A 23321-nucleotide genomic window follows, 5' to 3' on the forward strand; every position below is an offset into this window, starting at 1 on the left:
TAAATCAAAAGACTACAGTAGTGATCAACCTACTATACCTACAAATAATTTTATTTTGCATCAATTTGTGGATGTAGGAATAGTAGACTACCTGTGCTCAAACAGATTAAATTTGCAAACACTTGCACACAATTAATTTTAGAATTTCAATTTGTTTGGCGTTAAATTGATTTCTATAAATGGGATTCTTATCTAATTGCGAGACCAAGAAGTTGCCGAGTGCAATGTTAAAGCTGTGATCAGTCAGCACCTTTAAAGGTGCTCAGCCACAATGCAAATTAAATGTAATAAAAATGCATTATAAAATGCGTGGTGTGGAGAAAAATGGACTGAATTCTCTGAATAAGAGATTACGTTATGCTGCCCCCTTGTGGTGCTTTATTAACCACCAAACCGCAACCCAAAATAACGCACGCTGTTACAGCTTTGAAAAATAGTAGCCTTTATTTACTGATGGTTGTATATTTACACATAGCATGACCTTGCTATCTTGGTACATTAGGTGAAGAACTCAGTGGAAAATACATGAACATATCTCAGGCAAAGCAAGCAAACCAGGTTAACTTATGACATTGGGACCTGGAGAAGAAACATCTTAATCCGATTGATGCAGATGTGTAAAAATGACAGAATTCAGCATCACCCTTTAGCATCTAGTGAGTAAACATCCACTCATGTGCCTTGCTTGGATATTCTAGTACGTGAACATTTCGGTTCTTGTGATCCTCCTAATATCTTAAAAAATAAAAAATCAGCCCTATATAAATCACTGACATAAATTTTTTTTATAGAACATGCAGTAAAGTAATACATTAAAAAAAAAACAAAAAAAAAAAACAATTTACTAACCAGAAGGAAATAAAAATAAAAAAAGATATGCAATGTCGTTTGGATGACTTAGCCAGAGCAACTGTGGTATAACTAGAAATGTGGTTTGACTGGAAAATATTTTCCGGCTTCTGAAAGTGAAATCTTCATTTTAGTGGTCTGACGGGGATGCTGTAAACAGTGACTTTCCAAACTATTCATATCCCTGGAACTATATATATATATATATATATATATATATATATATAACCTTTGATGCATTTTATCTAGATTTCATGTGATAGACCAGCACAAAGCATTGAATTGTGAAGAGGCCCAAATGTCATAACACAGAAGAAAAATGTGGAAGAACATTCTCTAGTACGATCTAGTACTAAAGAAGAACTTCTTGTGGGGCCACAAAGCATATTTATGTGGATGAATGGCCCAGTCAAAGTCCAGACCTAATTCCAATTAAGAAACAGTGGCAAGACTGGGAAAAGTCAATGTTCACAGATGGTTTTCATCCAAAATTATTTTGTCTCTAGATGGACAAAGCCAGTTGAAATAAAGTGTTTCCAGCTGTAATTAAAGTAAAAGGCAGTTCCCCAAAGTTCTGATGTTACATTTTTATTTATGGAGAAAAAAAAAACATTAATTTGTTTGTGCCTCTTAATTATCCAATGCTATGTGTCGGTCCATCAAATAAAGTTTGATTACAATACCTTAAAGTTTCTTGTTGTAACGTAACACAATGTGGAAAAATTAAAGGGGCATGAACACATTTTCAAGGCTCTACATTTCTGAATATGTTTACCATCTTCGTTTTTGTAAACAGGACTATCATACCGACAGGATGCTGAGAACTCAGTTTTCAACCAATTAACATAAACACATTTTAGACAACATGGCTCTCTGTCTGCATACATACACAAGCTGTAACTGCAGTCCCTGATGCCAATGAGGGGGGGGGAGGAGGGGAACCAGATATTTAATGATGCCTTTGGATACTGAAACAAGAGGCTCTCCATAAATAACAAAAACAACCCTAAAATCTGACTAATAACATTCTCTTTTACACTGATATACAAACAACTTAACAAAAAGGATCATAAATACAGAGCAAACTGGTGCCCAAAAACATTCAACACACACAATAAATGCAATAATGGTTTATAAAATGCAATATGATTAAATTACATTTGACAGCTAATGTTCTCACAAGAAACATCAGATCTGAATAAATTACGAAGCCAACCCTGTCTTCATCATGCTGCTGTGATACTGGAGCTTTGATGACTGCTAAAACATTCATTTTGGAGCTAAAGAAGTTTCATGAATTGATGCAGATGTATCTGATGAATATGCAGTTCTCCCATAAGTGATAATTTCTTTTTACAAAAATGACCAAGTCTACAAAACCAAGAAGAAATATAAAGCCTAGATTTTTTTTCTTGTCAAAATGAGTCAATCTCATACATTCCCCCTCATATTCTGTACATACATAGTATAAATTACATACAATATCAATTTAGGCCATTTTAGGATGAACTCTGGTAATCAAATCCATACTGTTGAAGAGATTGGTTAAAGTGTCGATGAATATTCTAATGTGATAATTATTTTTGCCTAAAATACTTATGTACAAATACTGTTTGCTGCAATATCTACACAGAAATAACATTTTGTCTAATATCTGAAGGAGAGAAATACTAATAAAATTTGCCCCCGCTGTGCTAACTCCTAAGTAGTAAAACTTTGTAAATGTGAATCTTCGAATACATTTCCTGAAATTGTTTTCAGATACTGGCATGTATGCTTTTTTTTAAGCTGGGTGACTAAAACTTGAAAACTAATAATTAAATGGTGGAAGCAAAAAAGAAGAAACAAGGAACAGTTAAAGTTGGCCTCAGAAGAGGGTTCAAATTAGGGGGCGTTATGAACATGTTATCACAACGTCCCCAAGATATAAATGATGGCAGGCACTTGAATGTCATGGTTGTGCATGTGAGCAGGAAACAAATAGATGGTCACATGTGATTGATAGTTTTAAGAGTGTTCCTTTGAAATAAAAAAGAATAATAAAAGAACTAAACAAAAAGGAAAAAAAGGCGTTTCCCCACTCAGGATTCCATCTCATCGTCTAAAGGTGGCGGCTCAAAGCTGACTACCTCGTCATAGGTTAGGCCTAAAGGAGGGAAAACGCAACAATTAGTACAAAATTCTTATCCCAACCTGGGTTTCCATCTCTTCCAAACTCACTCTTCCACTCCTCGATTTCCAGGTCGCGGCTTTCGAAGCTCTGGTCATAGGGCTCCGCTTCGGGCTCGTCGTCTGGATCGTGATACTGAGAGAAGTATTGGTGCGCCAGCGCTTCCGACGCCGTGATCCGCTTGTCTGTGTCCAGCACCAGCATTTTCTCCAGCAAGTCTACAGCTGAAAGCACAATGGTTGTTGCACAACGGTTATGTAGGGTTTACAGTGAGGAACGCTGACGTGTTTAGACATTCTGTGACAATCTAGACATGTGTGGTTTTGCAGTACGAGGTCCATTAAAATAAATTGTGCGAAACTAAATTTTCCACTCAGTTCTTTCCAAAACAAAATCAAATTGGAGACACTTAACGTCTGGAGATGCCATTTTGAATTACAGGAGGGATGCACGCAAGCTGAGCATAAACTCTGCACAAACCTATTTATATGTACAACTCACAAAATTACAGCCTGTATCACTTGCAACTTGATAAAAGAAATTTAAAAGTTTTTTTTCCCCCCCCTCACTTCAGAATTATGTGTTGGACTATCACATAAAATCCCATCAAAATAGATTTCTGGTTTCATGGAGACAAATTTTAAACAACAGAGGAAAGCATGGTAAAATGTAAGCAAACTTGAGTAGCTTCTAATTCCAATCCATCTGCACAATTTTACCTCTTTCCTTTACTTATAATATCTTGATGTGCTGAAACTTCATCTCAATAACTTTTAGCCCCCTGCTCGCAGTCTTTATTAGCAGTTTCATATTAGCAACTTATTCCGATGCAAAAGGTAACATTTTTTTCATTTTATCTTGTATTTCATTCACTCAGTGATGCATATGAAAAGTTAATGTAACAGCTAAAAATAAACTATGAATGAAAAAGCAGAAAGAAGTGCAAACTTATATTTGCCTCCTATTTACATAAAGAGAAAATGAGCTGTTCAACCCAAGAGGACCATTCCAGCCATATTTCAATCAAATACTCACAAAAATACACATAGCTAAAACAGATACATAAAATACACAATAAGTAAGCTTATTCAATGGTATACCGCTTCATCATAACATTTTTCAATTGCTTTCAACAGCAGAAATACATTTAGATCGATTTATACTACTGTGAAGATTAATGGCAACTTTAAAAAATAATGCTTTATGACGCCACTAGGGGGAAGCAGTGAGCCAGAAGTGGTAAAAACCACAGACCGACAACGAAAGAGGAACTTACCAAGAGGGTTGGCGCCAAGGAACACATCAGCGAAGTTCCTCTTGGGCATGTGAGGAAGCGAGTTAATGTAGTTCCTTGCCTGTTAAAGAGATAAACAAAATAAGACAAACTGTTTAAAAAAAAAATAAAAATCATGCCGCCTTTTATTGTCACCATCGAGAAATATTCACACAGCAACCCATCCGGGTGTAGCGAGACGGCTCCAAACTTTTAGCCAACGACCTACACTCTACACACTTAAGTGAGTACAACCACCCCATGAAAAAAAAAAAAAATAAATAAAACGCTGCACAAAATTTCCTACTGAAAACTAATCACCAGTGCAACAGAAGCCACACCACGACAGCACTCCGAAAGGCATCGCAGTGACAGGCATGGTGAGTCAGAAAGGAAACAGGGAAGAAGTGGAGCGACAGCAAAGAGTGGTGGTGAGCCTGTTGGTGGGGAAGGGAAGTCTGCCGCTATCTGTTTGCAAACAAACATCGAGCCGACAGCTGACTGCTTGCCCCCGCCCTCTGACTCCGGCTGAAGAAGGAGGCCACCTGGGGAAGGGAAAGGGGGTCTCACCTCATGGCTGGGCATCCTGCTTATGAGGGAGGCTGGGGGAGTCCCCGTCAGGCGCATTATCTGCTGCAGCTGGTTTATATCTAAAGCCATGGAGTCAAGGGGAATCATAGCGAGTCAACAAGCATGGGGGGGATGTGGGGGGTTAGTGGAGTCCATAATTAAATGGAAAGAGGCAGATGTAGAAGAGTGGAAGGGGAGGTATCAGACAAAAAGCTGCGACATACAGCATTCTTTTGACTGTCACAGATAAAAAGATTTTAAAATCCTTTAGCGCTCGGCAGGGCTCAAAGAATGCTCGACAGACATGGAAAGCAAAGAGAAAACAAGTCAAACTGCAGTCCAACACAAAGCTGGACTGAAGATGGTTTAGTGTAAACACAAGGAAGTGGGCGAACGATAACCAGAACAAAACAGTGGCAAATGAACGCACAGACAGGCAACGGACAAACTAGGCGGGATGGTACTTAGCACTCACAGAATCTGAAGAGATTTTCATCAAGAGCTCGGGCCCTGGGGTTCCGACGAGCATCATTATAAGCTTCAACTGATCAATGTCTACGACACTCACATGAAGGAAAAAAAAAAACAAAGGAATGGATGGACGGCACTGATAAAAAAAAAGGAAAAATGAGTGATAAAACATGCAAAAAAATGAAGAAATAATCCAAAGTAATTTTAGCTGAGATTTAGAGTAATAAATGCAATGCAGCGAGAATGAATGGGAATTGCTGCAGTATTTAATCTCTATCAAGACTGAGAGCAGAAAATGAAAACATTACATATTACTTGTTTGGATAAATGTGCTCCATTAAACATCGTCACATTTGAGCGCTAAATTTGTTTGACAGATGTCAAAAGCATTTTGTCCGACACAGAAAAGCCTTTCCTTCATCTCCAGCAAACTGACTGGTGTTTTGTTGACTTTCATGGACAAAAGCTGCCGTTTCTCTCATTTTCAGAAAAATTGTTCACAGTCTTTTCTCTGATAAACACTGATCTTAAAGAATGATCCCTGCTGCTGTTCACGTCTGGAAATCATTCATTCTCATCTCCCGCTGCTTCTGCTTTTCCCATTCATGTCTTGCAAACACAGTAAGGATTAAATAATTTTTGCTTTTTCATCTTTGGACTTGTTAATGGAATGTTTTATCTGTATTAAAACAAAAACATAAATAAATGCTCAAACCAGTGGCTAAAGGACTGGATTTGAAGAGTCCTGCTCAAACACTTTGTTGTGTTATTCTTCAGTTTGAATTGAAGTTTGTCTCAAAGATGCTCTTTATAAGACTTTGCAAACTATTTCATTATAATGTGGGAAAGGAGTTATGCTTACTTCCTCAGTAAGCATAACAACGTGTAAAATATCATGCCGTGCAGTGTTATTCCATTGAATTCAAATGACCATTGTTAGAGGTTCACAGAGGAATCAGCTGGGGACCATAATGGAGCCATTTTCAGTACGAGTGATGTGTATAAAAGTAAGACGGAGGAGGCTTAATTTTATACACATCACATAAAAGAAAACTATTCTCTTTTTCAACAAGCCTGGGACTCATTTAGGCTGCAAGAGAGCAGGGGAAAGCAAACGTTCATTGGATAACAGGAAGGATAAATGGAGTACAGCAAAGTGACGTCATTTGAACTTTTTCTTCAGCTTTCAAAATATGCTCGCCATGGAGCTTGCTGCATTTGGAGATGTTGACCTCTTTTTGGAAATCTCAGCTGAAGTAAACGTCGTCATTTTCCAGGGAACTCACACAGGGATTCTAGCCAATATGAGATCTTAAACTTCATCATCATTTTGTCTGATTTAAAAAAAAAAAAAAATAGTAGAACCAACCCTGTTTGACAACCACTCCATTCTTACACATAGTACAACAGCTTCAAATATAAATATATCAATCAAAAAATACATCTTAAGGCTATTCTTATAGCTCATAAGCTGTTGGAGAGAAATTGAGCTAGCCTAAAAGTACTATAAGCAGGTCAGACATTCAAAAGAAAATTTTGGAGAATGGAAATGAGCCACAAAACTACCTCCGATTATTATTTTAACTTTCTCCCACCAAACAATCTCACTCTGGGAGAATTGAATCCAGAAAACAGCATTAATGTGGCAACACGCTGATGTTCTAGAAACCGGACATGCAGCAAACCAGCGAACCAAATATTCATTTAAATCTGATCTGCTGTTACTAAGAGAGCACAGCACTTACAATGAACACAATACATCTGTCGTAACTTTTAACCACAATCGCAAATAATTGCATTAATTGACAATAATAAGCAAGCACCTAGTCCTCTTAGATTTCACCCCGACAAATAAACATTCATATTTCATTCAGAGAGGTTATGAGGAGGCAGACCAGAAAGATTGCTCTTCAAAAGAGTGAATCACATGTGGTAAGAAATCCCAACTCTAACGACTCCCACACACAGGACGTGCAGAGAAAGCGTGGATGAGTTGGTTACTTAGAGCAGGATCACAAACGCATTACACAATCGCCTGGCAGCCCCTTGTTTTTGTTTGTCACAGGACCATTGCCCCATTGGCAGGTGCCAACGTCTGCATTTCATTGTGTTGACATATTATCATCATGCATGTTTTAATAAAAAATAAATAAATAAAAAAAAATCATCTGAATGCTCAGCTGCTGTTTGTGGTTATCCTTGTGGAAGAGAAGCAGAACAATGCACAGTCGTGGAGAGGCAGAAGATGGTGAGCAATGCACTAAAGCAGGGGTGCCCAAGTCCAGGCCTCGAGAGCTACCATCCTGCAACTTTCAGATGCATCCCTGCTTCAACACACCTGAGTCAAATGAATGGCTCGTTATCAGGCCTCTGTAGAGCTGATCCCGGTCTGTTGGAGTAAGGATACTTCTAAAACTTGCAGGATGGTAGCTCTCGAGGACTGGACTTGGGCAACCCCTGCACTAAAGGGTCCATCACAACACTACTATAAGGGCATCGCATGAATCAGTTTACTCTTCCAGCATGCAACCTACAAACACTTTGCAACACTTTTGGCTTAGCCTGAGCAGGGTAGGATTGTTGAGTTTTCAGACTGGTGTAAAACTGAATTACATAAACAGTAAAAATGTCCTCCAGATGAAGAGCATTAAAGAAATGATGGTCAAAGAGAGATTTAATAATGCATGGGACGTAAGTAACATTAGTGAAAGGATACGGTCTGTGCCTGGGAAGAGCGTCCGTCCTGTAAGCAGCTCCGCCATGATGCATCCAACCGACCAGATATCCACTGTTAAACATAAAAATAAAAAAATCTGTTAGCAGAAGCATGAAAATTAATCTGTACAGATGAGGTAAAAAGATTTTCTTTAAAAAAAAAAACATTGAGCTGAAGATTATTTTGCTAGCTGAAGATTATTTTGCTATTCTTGTTTAAAATGGCCTTAAAAATAAGGCCTATTTATCCAAACGGAAGAGTACAATTAAGCACACAGTACAAAATCTAAGATTTGTAAAAACCGCATATGTTGATCTCAGTTTTAAGAATTGTGACATTTTACCCGTCATGTTGTAGTGCATCCAGTTGAGCATGATCTCTGGGGCTCGATACCACCGCGTCGCTACGTATCCCGTCATCTCGTCGTCTGTATGCCGCGCCAAACCAAAGTCAAGGATCTGAGCAATGAGAAGACAGAACAGTGTGCTGAGCACCGCTCATAGTGATGTGGGTCCAACACAGTTCTGGGAAATGTTCCTCACCTTAAGCTCACAGTCTTCGTTAACAGCCAGATTACTGGGCTTTAAGTCCTAGAAAAAAGTAAAGGGTTCCACTCAGTCAGCATGTTTAATAAAAAAAAAAAAAGAAACAGTATGCTTTGGTTGAAAGAAAATAGTTTAATATATGGAGTTTATCTACATATTCAGCAGAGCCGACACTTACTCTATGGATTATATCTGCTGAGTGGATGTACTGTAGGAGAAAGAGCAAAAACAATGGGTTTAACTCCCAAACTCAATACTATTTTAGACAATGAAATATGTACATATATATGCATAATATACATATTTACATGTAATACGTGAACACAATCTAATCTGATGCAAAAACAAGACATGAAAAAACATGTTAGGTTTGATTATTGCATTGTTTTGACTCCTTTTGTACATGTCGACTAAAAGCATTACATCCAAGACCAAAGATGACCTGAAAGCTTATGATTAGATAAAGCAATAAATGTTTATAAAATTATAAAGAAGCTTACAGAAAATATATGCATCATTGCTTTTCAGAATCATTTTTACCCAGCTGCACCCAGTTACTAATTTTAGTCATTTTAGTTAAAGCTGTTGATTGAGTGAGACTCGCACCAACCTTTAAGCCTCTGAGGATCTGGTAAATGAGAAACTGGACGTGGTCGTCTGTCAGCTTCTGACACTTGACAATGTTGTTTAGATCTGCTCCCATGAGGTGCGTCACCAGATATCTGCAAACGAAACAGTCGATCAGACGTGGTCTTTATTATACATGAGCATCAGCCTTCATAGATGTGTAAAGGCTTTGCCGTGCTACATTACTTTCCCTAACTGTCTGGTAAGTCATTGTAACACTTGGCAAGATGTTTACAAGCTTCTAAAAACCCATCAGCATTATCAGCATAAGGAACGAAGGTCAGCTTGGGCATCAGTTTCACTCGTGCTTTCCTGATAATGAAACCACATCCACGTTTGTTAGAGGTGGAGCTGGATTCCTAACATGTTCAGAAAGCCACAATTTCTTACCTCCTGAGCCAAACAATCTTGTATTTTAGGAGAAAATGGAGAAGAAATAACACTTTAAATGGATCGGCCTTGATATGCTCACTAAGTTCATGTGTCCGCTCCTTATACAGAGAGATTTTTTACATGTTTTTTTTTTTTCATTTATTTCTATACAGATTCTCTTTTTATTCAATTTTGTTCAACTAAAATAGATGGAGCCGTATGGAGCTAACTGAGCATGTATATTTCTAGAGTTATGGCCGTCAATCCATTATGCTTCATTTGTAACTTGTGGGTGCAGGATGGTTATCACTATAATAGAATCCAAACAAAGGAATATATTGTTTGAATATTAACTTGGTTTGCTTTTTTTTTTTTTTTTTTTATTTATAATCTACTTAAAATGAAAATGTTGATTCTCAGCCACAAGGTGTGCTTTCATTTTTGCAACTAGGACCATAACCTGCCCACAGTCACTTTCAACATCTAGTTTTTCTCTTTAAAGAGATTTTTCAGTTCATTCATTGCAAGTATTTGTTGCATTTTGTAACAAATACTTCCCTTTATTTTATTCTCTTTAGCTTCTAACGCTGACATAGTTACCAAGTGGAAGGAGGTAAATGAGAAGATCATAGTTTATTTGTTTCAGCAATTCAATTGTCAAACCTGAGACACGCATAGCAACTGCAGCACATGGCATGGTTTCAATCATTCAGTAAACACAGGCTGGAGAAACTTAACCTCTCCACTCTTCCTCCAGACTCTGGGACCTTGATACCCAAATAAAACACTTACTACTACTCCTTTTTGCCATTTAGAGGACTATAGACCGCTGAGCAATAATCCAGTCACTTTTTTCTGCAAGGTACCTTAGTAAGTGTTACTTTCTGAATGGCATTACTAAAATAAACTAACTCTTCAATTATGTTCTAATTTTTTTTTAAGATGTATCTATTTGATGCATTTACTGTCTTAATCAACGAAATTCAAAATCAAACGCATACAACTCATAATTGGCACAGCAGAACACATTCGTAATCGGAACGCATCAACATCCTGAATTAGAACAGCATGAAACAAAAGCTGAATTTTTACTCCTACTTTGTGAAATTGAAACCCGTTTTGCTTCACCAAATGGAAATGCTGTGCACTGATGCGCGGTCTAATGCTCTGTTTCTGATGGCCCGAATCATCATCATCAGTGAGAGACTTGTGTCCATCTGATTTTCTGCAGGATGAAAATAGTTTTTACTGCCTTCACGAACGCTCACCTAAAATAGGGGTGTCACACATCCTGAATCGTCTGTGCAGGTTCAGCTCACATTTCCACAAATGTGCAACAAGCTGATGACGCAACAGCACACAGAGAATTCAAGGACGCTCATTGAGGATTCAGCGCGCGCGCGCGCACACACACACGCACACACACGCACACACAGAGTACATGCACAGAGACGGCCAGATGGCTGTTACCATGGAGACTAGCTGTGATGTGCGCTGTGCACGCGTGTTCAGCCCTGCATTCACCTTGGTACACGCTCACCACAAGCTGGGCTCATACAAACTTTAAGTATCTTTTGCAGAACTGCCACGAGTTGCACAAACGTCATTTGGGTTTGAAGTCAAGCAACAGAAGCGTAGACAGAGAGGAGGAAGAGGAACTGAAAAACAATAAGAACCAAAGACTCCCGGAGTGGGGACAAAAAGGCAGCAGAAAGAGGGGGGGGTATGGAAAAAGTAACTTACACATCGTTGAACTCCTCTAAGCTGGTTGCAGGCGTGAAAACATCTAAGAGTCCGATTACCTGCAGAGAAACATAAGTTAGGAGGTTAGTAATCATTTACAACTGCCTGCTCTTCGACACAGAACACGGCATTGGAAAATACTCGGCTCACATGATTAAATATTCTTGTTTTAAATCAAAAGAAAGCATCACACTTGCACCAAAGTTGCTTGAGGTGAGAAACAAGTTTGATGAGGCCTATTTTTACCACGCAAAGCTAGGTTCCCACTGATTTTCTGTTGCAACAATACAGACTTTGCAGATGGAAATTTGCTCAAAAATAAATGTTTTTTTTTTGGTTTTTTTGCGTTGGCTTTTTTTGAGTACTAGAACCTCACCTGCAAAACAAACAGGTCCTGGCATCTGTATGTTCTACAAATCATGAAACAAGACAACACAGAAGTTGGTTTTCAACGTCTTGGTGTGGTAAAGGGGCCATTTACAGTTTAAAGGCTTCTGGTGGACCAATGTAGATCAGTGGAAACTCAACTATTTATCCATATGCAATTGCTTTCTTTATTAGTTTTCTAGATCTGGAAAATAACAAAAGTAAATTCTAAACTATTTAAGATTCTGTAGTAACCTTGACTGAAGTACAATAACCAGATATCAAAGTGACCTCAAATGTTTCTTTAGATTAAGCCCAACTAACAAATCTAATTTGATCTGATTATATTATTTGTAGATCATGCTATGTTTTGACTACACAGCTCTTTAATCACACAAATGGGGACATTACACAGAATACAGTTTTTTACTTCCTTTGTGGTCAAGTGTGTGCACAAAGCTAAAAAACACAAACCGGTAGGATGCCACCGATGTGGCTAAATACAGTTCATTATAAAAGAAAAGTTGCACACATTAAAATGAGCAGTGGCTCTTTTGCGCTCATCTACAATCTTGTCAAGTGAGACTGAAACTGCAAAAAAGAAAAACCAAACACGATGCGCTGAATATCTGAACATGAATAAACTGCTTTCCTGCTGTTGCAAGATTAACCAAAACAAAGGTGAGGAATGCTGTGCAAAAGCAACTCTGTGTGATATGTATCTGAAGCACCTGCTTATGCACGCAATCATGCATATTTATATACACATATATGTGCAAGCATGCACACTGACATAGAGTGCCAGCCCTGCCCCCATCCCCTAGAGAAGAGACCGAGATGGATAAGGTGCTGTGAAAACATTTGAGCGGCCCACCCACACAGCATCCTAACTCTGAGCTTATTGGCGGAGCTGAAGCCACAGCAAACAGCCGATTGGCCCAGTCTGACTTTCCAAAATCAAAACCCGGGGAGTCTCCTGGCAACAGCACGAGCAAAACACAGAATCCCTTTTCTGTGTGTGTGTGTGTGCGCGTGTGTGTGTGTGTAAATCTCACGTTTGTATCAAAAAGCTGCGCAGCTTTATGCTTTTGCTTCCTGTAAACATGACGAACAAGAGCTCGATAGTATGCATGCACTCTTGCATAAGCCCTTCAGTGTGATTTTATTATGCGAGCAAACTATTCAGTTTCTATACAATGTCACTGATATGCATTTAGCACAATGATTCCACTAATCCCAAATAATCCCCCCCCTCCACTTCATGTAAAACCTGTTTTTCATACGAATACAGAGAGGTAGCTACAGTATCGCCGCTTTGTGCAACACTAATTCCAAAACTGCTCAGCAAACATGCTGTAGCTGTTCCAGTAGTGAAATAAGGGTGTGTTCAGAAAACAGGATCTAGTTAAAAAGTCATGTCGAGAGTGCAATGAATCACAACCAGCTTTCATCGGGTTTTAGTCAAAGGAATCAGGCTCACACAAAGATTCTTTTACGACGACGTATTTTACAGAGATTTTATGTGACGGACCCACAGAAAGTAGAGTAAAAATCCAAAAGTGAAAGGAAAAGACAAGATTTGAGTCAATATTGATTAAATCTGGAAAACTGAATCTTTATCTCATGTGTCAAGCTTTAAAAGGCCTTCTGAAAGCCTGACGTAGAATAGTTCATAAGCACACTTTCTAAATCAAAAGCTTTAATGACAAAATAAAAGAAAAACAGAAAGAAACGCACTCTCTTCCATACATGATTGCTCGTCCTCCTTTCCCTCAAATCTAACTGTTAAAATTTGCTAATGTCATCATAGCGCTCGGCCTCATCGGCACTGACGAGACACTGTGCAGGACTGAACTGCAACATCTGGCATCAACAACAATGACCCGATTCTGAACATCGGAAAGATCAAGGAAATTATTGTGGATTTCTGCAGAAGCAGACAAAACCACTCACAGATCTCCGCAGGCAGGGAGGTAATAGAGAGACTTCCTAACTCTAAATACCTGGGAGTAACTACTTCAGAGGATTTGACCTAGAACAATAAGCAAAGTGGCTAACACAGCGGAGAAAGTTATTGGAGTCAATTCTTCCAGAGAGCAATAACATCCGCACCAACCACTGGCTGAGAAGAATCCGCAAAAGTATTTGTAACCAACACCATCCGGTGCATCACCTGTCCCATCTGCTGCCCTCAGGTAGGAGGTGCAGGTTTATACAAGCTTGTAGCCTCAGGCGGTGAGGCTGCTGAACAGCGCCTCCCTTCTTATGTCTACCCCATCCAGAGACAATCAGCCTAACTGCATTAATCAAACATTACTCTTCTGTGTTGATATTGGAGATGTGCCGATCAGGTTTTTTCCTGGTGATTCCGATTCCGATCACCCATGAGGGCCGATCACGACCGATCATATAATTATTATTTTTTTAATCATAAGCACTACTGGTTACATTATGTGGAAAAAGGAACCATGAATTCACCTTAATTTAGACAAAAACTTGTTTTTAATAACTTTTTCCAAGAAGAAAACAAAACAGGCATTGTGCAAATTGTACTGCTATCAGTAATATTATCTTTAACAGACTGAAAACATATGAAGGCTCTGAAGAGGCTAAATAATGCAAAAAAGTCTAAATAAAACCTCTCAACATTGCCAAAAAAATTCAAGTATAAAACTTAACATTCACAGGCAAATAAATACAAGATCCATTACAATAAACAATCCAGATTTACTGAATGAAAACTTCCTGATAGCATGGCGGCTAGCTGATTACTGCTAGTTCTGATTGGCTGTTTCTGACTGAGCAGAGGAATTATGCAGGACAGGGAGGAGATAGATTATTTTTTCAGAGATTATCTGTCTCATGTTAGTGCAGCGAAAGTTTTAATACGTATGTAAAATGTATTTTAAGTTAGATGCTGCAGCTTTAAGCAGGTTCGGTGTGAGAGTCACTACCAGGTGGAGCAGAAGCGAAGCTCCGTCTATGAAATATTACTACCTGTAGCGTAGCAGCGGTTCAACAGCGAGAGCAGAACCAGCGTCTTACATCGCAGCTCGAAGACTTAAATAATTTTGCGGGTTATTGTTTAGCTTTCTGACCGTCATCCTGCTAATCCGGGTGAGTGTTTGTAGCTGTGCGCTGCTTTACCTGCTATCTGATCCTCCGTATGTCTTTTTTTTACTGCAGTGAGCCTCGATGTAGCCAAACTCCGTCAGTTATGGCATTGTTTTTATGCCATATTAGATTTGTCGTGTTGATGCATTTTGACGTGCTTCAATTTTCCGCCGTAACATGCAAACTTCCCCATTCACTCAGTGCGTTATAGTTCCACACGGCATCGCTTAGGATTTGTTGCTGCGCGTTTGCGCAGTGTGAAGGAAAGAGGAGACCAGCTGCACAGGCAGGCTGCGAAATGAGATGCAGGTAATCAGTCTGTGTGATCGGCAACAAGAGACCGTGATCGGCGATCACCGATCATCGGCCGATTTTTCACGGAAATCGGCCGATTATGATCGGTGGCCGATCGATCGGACCACCTCTAGTTGATATGCTGTCACTGCTTACTAAACTTGTGCCAACACTTAAATCATTTACTGTGTATTGTGAGTGCTGGGCTAATTTTGTAGTGGGTGTTTAGAGGACTAATCTTGAATTTCTGAATGAATGAATGTGACAAACAAATGTCGGGGGAAGGGGGGGGGGTTAAGACAAAGAATTGAAAATAAGAAAGGAATTTCAGATATTTGTTCAGCAAAGTCTCTTACTCCTGTGATAGCTGCAAGCACACCAACAAAAACAAACTCTTAGCCATGCAAATTTCTCCACACACAACTTAGTTCTAAACCTTAAATAGCCGATATCTGCTTATGTAGAGTAATTCAGTCATTTGTGGAGTGCTACTATTATTAGAGTTCCTACAATTTTCATATAAAATACTTTTTAATTTGTAGAGTTCCATTTTTAAGTTCATGCTTGTAAAGCTTTAAATTGGAACCAGGAAACGCCACAGAAGAAGGAACACAGATAAAGCAAGGAAGGATCGTGGGATAATGAAAGTACAGAAGGAAGGAAGGACACCAAAAAGGGAGAGACCAAGGAAAGAAAGAAACATAAGGACACAAGGAAGAAAGTGAAGAGAAGGAAGGAGACAAAAGGAAAAAAGTAAGACGGCATGAAGGATACCAATAAAAACTTGAACAACACAAAGAGGGACAGAAAGAAGGAGAGAAAATAAAAGGGAAAGAATTTCGGAAGGAAGGAAAGTATAGCTTTAAAGAAGAAAGGGAATAAAGAAAAGAAAGAATGGAAACAACAAATTTGAAATATTTTTCATACTTCTTTTTCTTCCTCATGCTCATCCAGACTTTGGAATCTATTCAATCAAAATGGAAGCAGAAGCAGTGATTTGTGGCAACTGAAGCCACTGCCCTGAGTAATGCACTGTGACAAAAAGGGACACACAGAGAAAGAAGACTCCGTAGAGCAGTGGGTGAGGAGAGTGCATCTAGTAAACTTGTTTGGTGACTCAGAAAGCACAAAGCGGCACAGAGCCACACGCAGGGGGAAAACCTCTCCAAGCAAGAGCCGACACCTGCCTCAGCTGGCCAGTTTGGTCTTGGGTTGGTTATGCCATCATTCACAGAACAACAGAAACCTCAGTGTGTTGCTATGACCTTCACTTTTCTCATAATTGGAGCCTTTTCAAACGTGCCATATAAATAACCTGTAACCCGATTAATACAGTCTAGTTACATGTGTCACAACATGTTTCCCTCTGTTCTCTTCCCCCCCTCCAGAATCAGCACTGCATGATGCCCTAATGTCACATGGCTCTCCCTGCATGTACAGCAGACATAGATGTGACCGGGCGGTTATTAAGGCTTAAAATAAACAAAAGACATATGCAGGTTTGCGTGCGGGTTTGCAGAGCCAGGACAGAGGTATTGCTGGAAGCGAGGGAGGCCGAACTGCAGGGGGACTTACGTTCTCGTGCTTCATGTGTTTGAGCAGCCGCAGCTCTCTGTACGTTCTCTTTGCGTGGATGATGGACTGGAAAGGTCTGGACAGCTTCTTCACCGCCACCTTGAGGCCCGTCTTCTCGTCGAACGCCGAGCTGTGAACGAGCAGAACGTATGAATCGCGTGAGACGAAGGCAGCCGATGTCTTAATGCAGGCGGGGAATAAATAACTGCATCAAAAGCTCAACGTTTCCCTTGATTTAGCCGACAGCGAGATCCTTCACCTGACTGTGTAGGTGGTCACAACCCAGCAGACGGAGCAAATAATTGCATAACACTGAGCCCTCGGTTTCAGTTCTTACTTTAATAACTGAACCTGCTGCTCAACATTATGACCGCTGTGGACGGTGTTAAGAGAGGAAAAATTCTTGAACTTTAAAAACCTTTTGACTCGTTAAATCCTCTCTTATGCCCGGGTTCAGAAAAATGCTGTGCGCAAGGACTGAGATCACGCAGAAATAACAGCGTCACAATAATCAGCATTTATTCAAGACAGATGCATACTATCACCAGAAAAGCACATCACATAACATCAGAAACCTCAGAGCACAAACAACACATGAATTTACCTGAGAGAGAAAGACAAAAGATGGAAACGACAAACAAAAAGCAAAGACGTCTTTGGAGAAGTTGCAAGAGCAAAATCTGATTTGTTACTTCTGTGTAGAAAGTTTTATCCTCTTGTATTTAATTTATTCAAATAAGGCGTATCTTTGCTCATCCAATCCAGGAGCTATCTCTGACCCTCTCTCAAGCCAGAAACCCCTGCCGTGTTTACGGCCTTTCACAGATGAGTGTGAAAAGCTACAACTTCCACTGTATTGTTTTCCCACACAGACAAAAGGCAGTTCAAACGATCCTAGCAAACCATCTGCTGTAACTACAGGTAAATTAAAGGTCAATAGGCCAGAATACATTACTAATTTCAAAACCACAATTAGGCCATTTAAATCAAGACATGTTAAGTTTTAAAACTAGCTTATTTTAAATTTATTTTCTCAACAACGGCAACAGGCAGAAGAACAATAGCCACTTTAGTACTGAACTGCTGTTCAAAGCACTGTCCAGATAAAGCAAACCTACCGTTGTATATGGAGTATTTTACATTTGCTAAGTTTGCATGCTGTAAAGACGGATTTCGTCATTATATTAAGCATTACAACTTTAAAAACCTTGTACTGGGGAATACATATCCATCATCAAATCTCTTATAACTAATTACTCTTATCACACAAAAACTGCACAACATATTAGGTATCCTTATTACATACATATGCTGATTATAATATCTGTAAGTGTACTGTATTTCTGTATTGTAATTACAAAGGACTGCTTTGAATGCATTATTTAGCAAGTCATTAGACTCTACATCAAAGAAATTGCATGCAAAAAAATTACTGGAGTTGGAAAAACATCAAATATTGCTACCTTATAAAAATGCTAATTTGTGATTAATTATTTACACTGCAGAGATTTTTCAAATTAAAAAGAAGACTGCCGCACAACTTCTTTGCTTACAAAGCAACGGTTTCTAAATAAAAACAGTTGAACGGGATATTTTTTTGTTAAAAACGGCGAATCCGGTCGGACCAAACATGCAACACTCGGAAAAGCAGAGAAGTGATTTTGTTTTATCAAGTTTCAAGCGTTACTCAGGGATTTTCCGTGGTCTCCTCAACACACAGGCAGACAGATCTTTCCTTTAAAACACACAACATATTTCTGCCTTTACTGTATCTGAAAGGAGCACAACCTGCTTCAGATAACCCACATTCCTCTCAGGTCAATCACCTAATCTGAATAGATATAAAGATGACTGCAAACCCAGGTGGAAAAAAAATAGCAATCTTTCCTGATAATGATGCTAACAAATTTGTTGTTACAATGGTAGTCTGCTTTTTGTCAAGACTAGACTACAAATACAAAACAGGAACTTTAGTCAATGAGCAGCAAAACTCAGAAACAGAGCAGTGTAAATTTCTCCTGGACACCTTAATACACACTTGGACGGTCAACATTTTAAACTACCAAGAATGCAAAACACATCCTAGAATTTACTCCCAGCTGTAGCAGGGTTAGTGGTAAACTATGACCCTATTTGTCATGCGTCCATAACAAGAACATTAAGATAAGCATTGCGCTCTTTCCAGTAAGCCGAAGATAATCTCCCACACCCAATGTTGGAGGCTTGAGGAACAACCATGTGTGTCAGCAGTGAGGGAAAAGTCAGACTCAGCAGAACCAGAACTAAAATAAAAAAAAAAAATATGACACGAGCAAACCATGTTTAAAACTACTGCTAATCTACAAGGCAAACAGAACAAGCCTAAGAACACATCGTCCAATTAGTCTGAGATAAATGGAAGTGCAGCAACAAATGGCCATAAACTGTGGGCTGTAAAAAAAGGAGCAGCGCTGTGAGGCCAGCTTCTCATGGAAGTGGAGAGCCAGGCTGCTGACTAACAGGCACGCTAAGTGAGCAAACACATAAATGTGTACTACAAATGACTGGTAGAGATGTCTGTAATGGGTGCAGTGTCATCTTTCAGTGCATTTTAGCTGTTCTCTCCTGGAGAAAATCGTAAACCTACAGTCGCATTGTTGTGTGAACTAAATCTGAGTAAGCCATTTTGTGCCACCCCCTACATTCATTTACACATCGAGATCTTTATCTTACGGTGTTTGGACACATCTGACAACAACACCTCAGCAAGTTTTTATGCAGTCTAATCACAAGAGTCTGAAGACAGGTGCTTTTCTTTAGTGAAATTTCAGATTATTAGAGCATAAACCAACGTGATTAAACTGAGACAACAAAAACTTTTCCCCTCTGTGGGACCACAAAGGATATTTATATCTATTCCTATATTTATTTCTAGCAATGTCTTCAGCAGGAACACATTGGGAACTCTAATCAAATGAAAACAACAAAAAGAAAGGTTTAAACAAAACTTTACATAGAAGTCTACAATGCATTTAGCTTTTGTTACTTAGTGCGTTTGTTTTTAGAACAATCGCGTACAAATGCAATATTTAAATTAACTAAAGTGAATAAAAAAACATCCTTTTTTTTTAAAAAAAAGGACAAATATAATTCTTACAACTTTTAAGGCTCTCAAAATAATTTTAGGTGACTTTTGCTGTCACAACCCTAATTTTCATTTGCAAAGAATGGAGGGAAAAAAAAAACACACCAAGACATAAAACTAATTAACGCAGGTATGCAAGACAGGTGTTATGAGTACTAATCTTTTTATCCATTTTAAGACAAGATGATCCAGAAATGTAGGCCAGTGCAGCCTTTCCAGTTAACACACTAACCTTTGAGAAACATGACAAACTAAAAAAGAAAAAATAAGCCATTTCTAAGGTTTGTCATAGATGTATTTGCACTCTTCATCATCTCGATTTGCTGTTTTTGGGCTCAAGATGTCAGAGCTCACAATGCACATAATTACAGAGCTCAGGTGTTGATGTCCTCCTAGCGACATAAGGCAACAAGAGCAATCAATGCAAGAACTGGTATGACAAATATAAGAGCTGTGATAACTTAGTCAAAATTGACAGCCAGGCTACACCCTGCTTATTTACTGGGTTTTTTTTTGTTTTTCTTGAGCAAACTGAAGCAGTATTAACATGAAAAAGAAAAACTAAACTGCAGTATATAGACTGCAAATATGTTAAACTGAAGTTTTCAACCATTTGAGAGTTGCTGTAACATTTTGTGACGTCCAATCCAACCTACAGACTAAAAATGATTTCTAAAGATGCTGAAGTTAAAGACAGAAAATGACTTGTTCTTAAACTTAAGCTGAAAACATAATACTGCGAGACAAGAACTGAGTGAGTCAGAGCACAACAAGGCGTGTAATTTGAATTTCAAAAACTTTGCTACACACTTGTGCCCCATTTTTATCTTTGACTGTCTGACACTTTAAAATGTGACTAACCTCTGGCTCTGTATTGGGTTCGTGTTTTTGTTGTTGTTCTTAGCTGAGAAAAGTCAACTTGGAGCCTATTTAAACCATTCAACACTGACTTTCTGCAAACAGTGACATTCAGGGTAAACTCTACAAAGCTTTAAAATCGTTTGAATCAGTGCGACTTTTTAAAATAAAACTGAGCACTGCTAAGAAGACATGGGATTGTTTTCACATTATATCACCGAGAGAGAAACCAAATAAACCAGCATAATAAATCTTTTTCGCACAAATTTGTGTGACAAAATTGAGCAATACTATGGGAGCAACAATAAAAGACTCAAAAGGAGTGCAGCTAGAGGAGCTGACGGTATTCATGCTTTTCAGAAACACTGAGGGATTTCAGAGGCTGGAGGCTGTTTGGAGAAACTGGCCGGATGATTTATTAGAAGTTACTGTAGTTAAACAGGCTTTGATGTTTCTGACAAAGAAGGCATGAACTTGTTGTGGGATTCAAAAAAAAAAAAAAGAAGGATTTCTTTTTCCCTTTTTGATTTGCTTTACTTTTAAAAACAGTAGCAGCTGACAGCAGTGTGACATGAGTGAAATTGCAAGCTCAAAGTTTTATCAGCTCTTTTGCAGTAAAGTCGCAAGGAAAAGATAAGCGTAAAAGAAAAATATAAAATAGTTTGACATATAAATCACACAGAACCTCACAAGAGTAATAACAGCATTACAACTTTTTAGACTGTGTCCCATTTGACTGACTTTTGGAGGAACTGTATGCGACAGACCAACACAAAATAGTAAATAATTGAGAAATGAGGCAAAAAAAGAAACAAAGCTTTCATATTTTTTTCATAAATTAAAACTGAAAGTGTGTAATCGATCAATGCCTTTACAGTGACTTCATGCTTTGATTACTACTGCAGGTCTTTTTGAGGAATTTCCTTGCAAAATCCTAAGGAAGTTTGGATGGAGAGAGTGAACATGAATTAGGGAAATTTGACTAGGCCATTTTAATATATGAATAACTAAGCCTGCACAATATTAGAAAATCTTGCAATAACATTAGCAAATATTACGATGGCAATATCTGGTGCAATATGTGTATGTTTTCTTCTTTCCTCTACTTCTAATCAGTGCTTCCTACTCTGTATGGCCTTCAGTATTTTTGGAAATGTCATTTATGTCTAAGTGAGAGCTTTTTGCTGAGTTGAAACTCTGGTCTACTGGCTAAATATTGTCCTCCGAAAGATCCTCTCTGATAAACCCAATAAACCTTCGAGGCATTCACTTAACAGCTGAATTTGCACTCAGACTAAAATGACTTCCGTTTCACAGTTGGATGCAATTGTTTTGTGGCTCCCTAACATAAAAACCCCTTCAGTTTGTGATTGCGACATGAAGCTGGGGGGGGGGGGGGCTATGAAAACTTTTGCAAGAGTTCTCCCGATTCACTTTAATAGCGGTTATTATCGTCAATTCTAAATATGGGCATGCACTTCCGTGGAATTCCTCTTGCAAAAGACTTTACAAGCAGCTAAAGTTGGGTCAAAGTAAGCAGGAAAGTTACAGGTCCAACACGTCTATATCATAATGACATGGCTGAGTTGGAGGGCGTCACAGCTGAGGCCAACACCTAACCTCGGGACTGTGACTCATCCGTGTGTAACACAACGGGAGAAAGGATGACATCATTCCAGACTAGAGTCATCATCATCATCCTCGGATGGGTTCCTGTAGAACGATGTGAAGTAAGGGGGCCTGCTTTCCGAAAAACCACGTGACCTCCTGGTACTCTGCAGGCTGCACCCAACTGGAAAATGAATAATGTACATGCAATACTAGGACGGGTCAGGTAGTTAGTTCTTTACGTGCAGGACTAAGAGCAGCCATGCTATTTACAGACACCATCAGAACAGATGCAACGAGGAGGCACCCTTTCTCCATAGGATACAAGTATGGGCATGTCATCTAATCAGAGGAGGGACCAGTGCAAACCGAAGGCCGTCTGCACAGTAGACACCAGGAGTGTCGCTAAAACTTGAAGCAAAAAAAAAAAAAAAGGAAGAAGAAGCAAAAGTGAGCATGGAAACGCAAGCAAATGTGCACAAAACATAAATCAAAGCCCGAAATTGACGCGAACTGCTATGGTAAGTGCACGACGAGAAGCTGTAAACAATAGCTGCTGTTCAAGCATGTCTTCCACGGAAGCTCGATGCAAGCTAATAACTACTCCCGAGGAGAGCCAGCTCGCTTGGCCTCCGCGGGTAATGGGAAGCCAGTCGGTCGTTGTGCAATCGCGCCGCGAGCTTTCGACAGGACTCTGCAGCAGCAACTACTCACCACACGGATCCGTAAGCACCGGAGCCGACCGGAGACAGGTTCTGATAGCGCTGCGGGACTTCCCACACGGTTTTGTTGAGCTCCTGTCGGTAAAAAACGGGTCTCTCCTTGTGCGACATTCCTGCGGATTGACCACCAGCAGCCCCGCGGTGACAAAACAAGCCAGCGGAAACTTCTGCCCTCTTCTCCGCTCCTCCCTGCGTGTAGCGACGTGCTGTGCTGCAGCTCTCCCTGTGTAAACTCTAAAAATGAAGCACAACTTCACTCGCCCAGTCTCTGCAAAAAAAAAAAAAAAAAAAAAAAAAAAAAAGAGTTTCCAGAAAAGAGAAACC

General features: G+C 39.3%; 1 protein-coding gene across 2 annotated transcripts; it reads right to left on the reverse strand.

Annotated features, from left to right (window-relative positions):
- Window positions 1–2842: 2842 nt before the first annotated feature.
- mapk14b (mitogen-activated protein kinase 14b) lies at window positions 2843–23287 on the reverse strand. Of its 2 annotated transcripts, none has more exons than XM_015045097.1 (12): window positions 22990–23287; window positions 16686–16815; window positions 11337–11395; window positions 9205–9316; window positions 8773–8802; window positions 8592–8639; window positions 8393–8507; window positions 8050–8121; window positions 4863–4942; window positions 4296–4374; window positions 3070–3243; window positions 2843–2995 (listed from the first exon to the last, which is right to left on the reverse strand). In XM_015045097.1, exons 1-12 carry the CDS (start codon window positions 23106–23108, stop codon window positions 2931–2933), a joined length of 1083 nt encoding a protein of 360 aa, XP_014900583.1. In that variant the 5' UTR covers window positions 23109–23287; the 3' UTR covers window positions 2843–2930. The 2 variants fall into 2 exon arrangements, with proteins under 2 accessions (XP_014900583.1, XP_014900584.1); XM_015045098.1 differs by lacking the exon at window positions 4863–4942 and adding an exon at window positions 5338–5417.
- Between the last annotated feature and the right edge of the window lie 34 nt (window positions 23288–23321).

Source organism: Poecilia latipinna, unplaced genomic scaffold (genome assembly GCF_001443285.1).
Source record: "Poecilia latipinna isolate Pla-1442-1.1 unplaced genomic scaffold, P_latipinna-1.0 Scaffold708, whole genome shotgun sequence".
Taxonomy (NCBI): domain Eukaryota; kingdom Metazoa; phylum Chordata; class Actinopteri; order Cyprinodontiformes; family Poeciliidae; genus Poecilia; species Poecilia latipinna.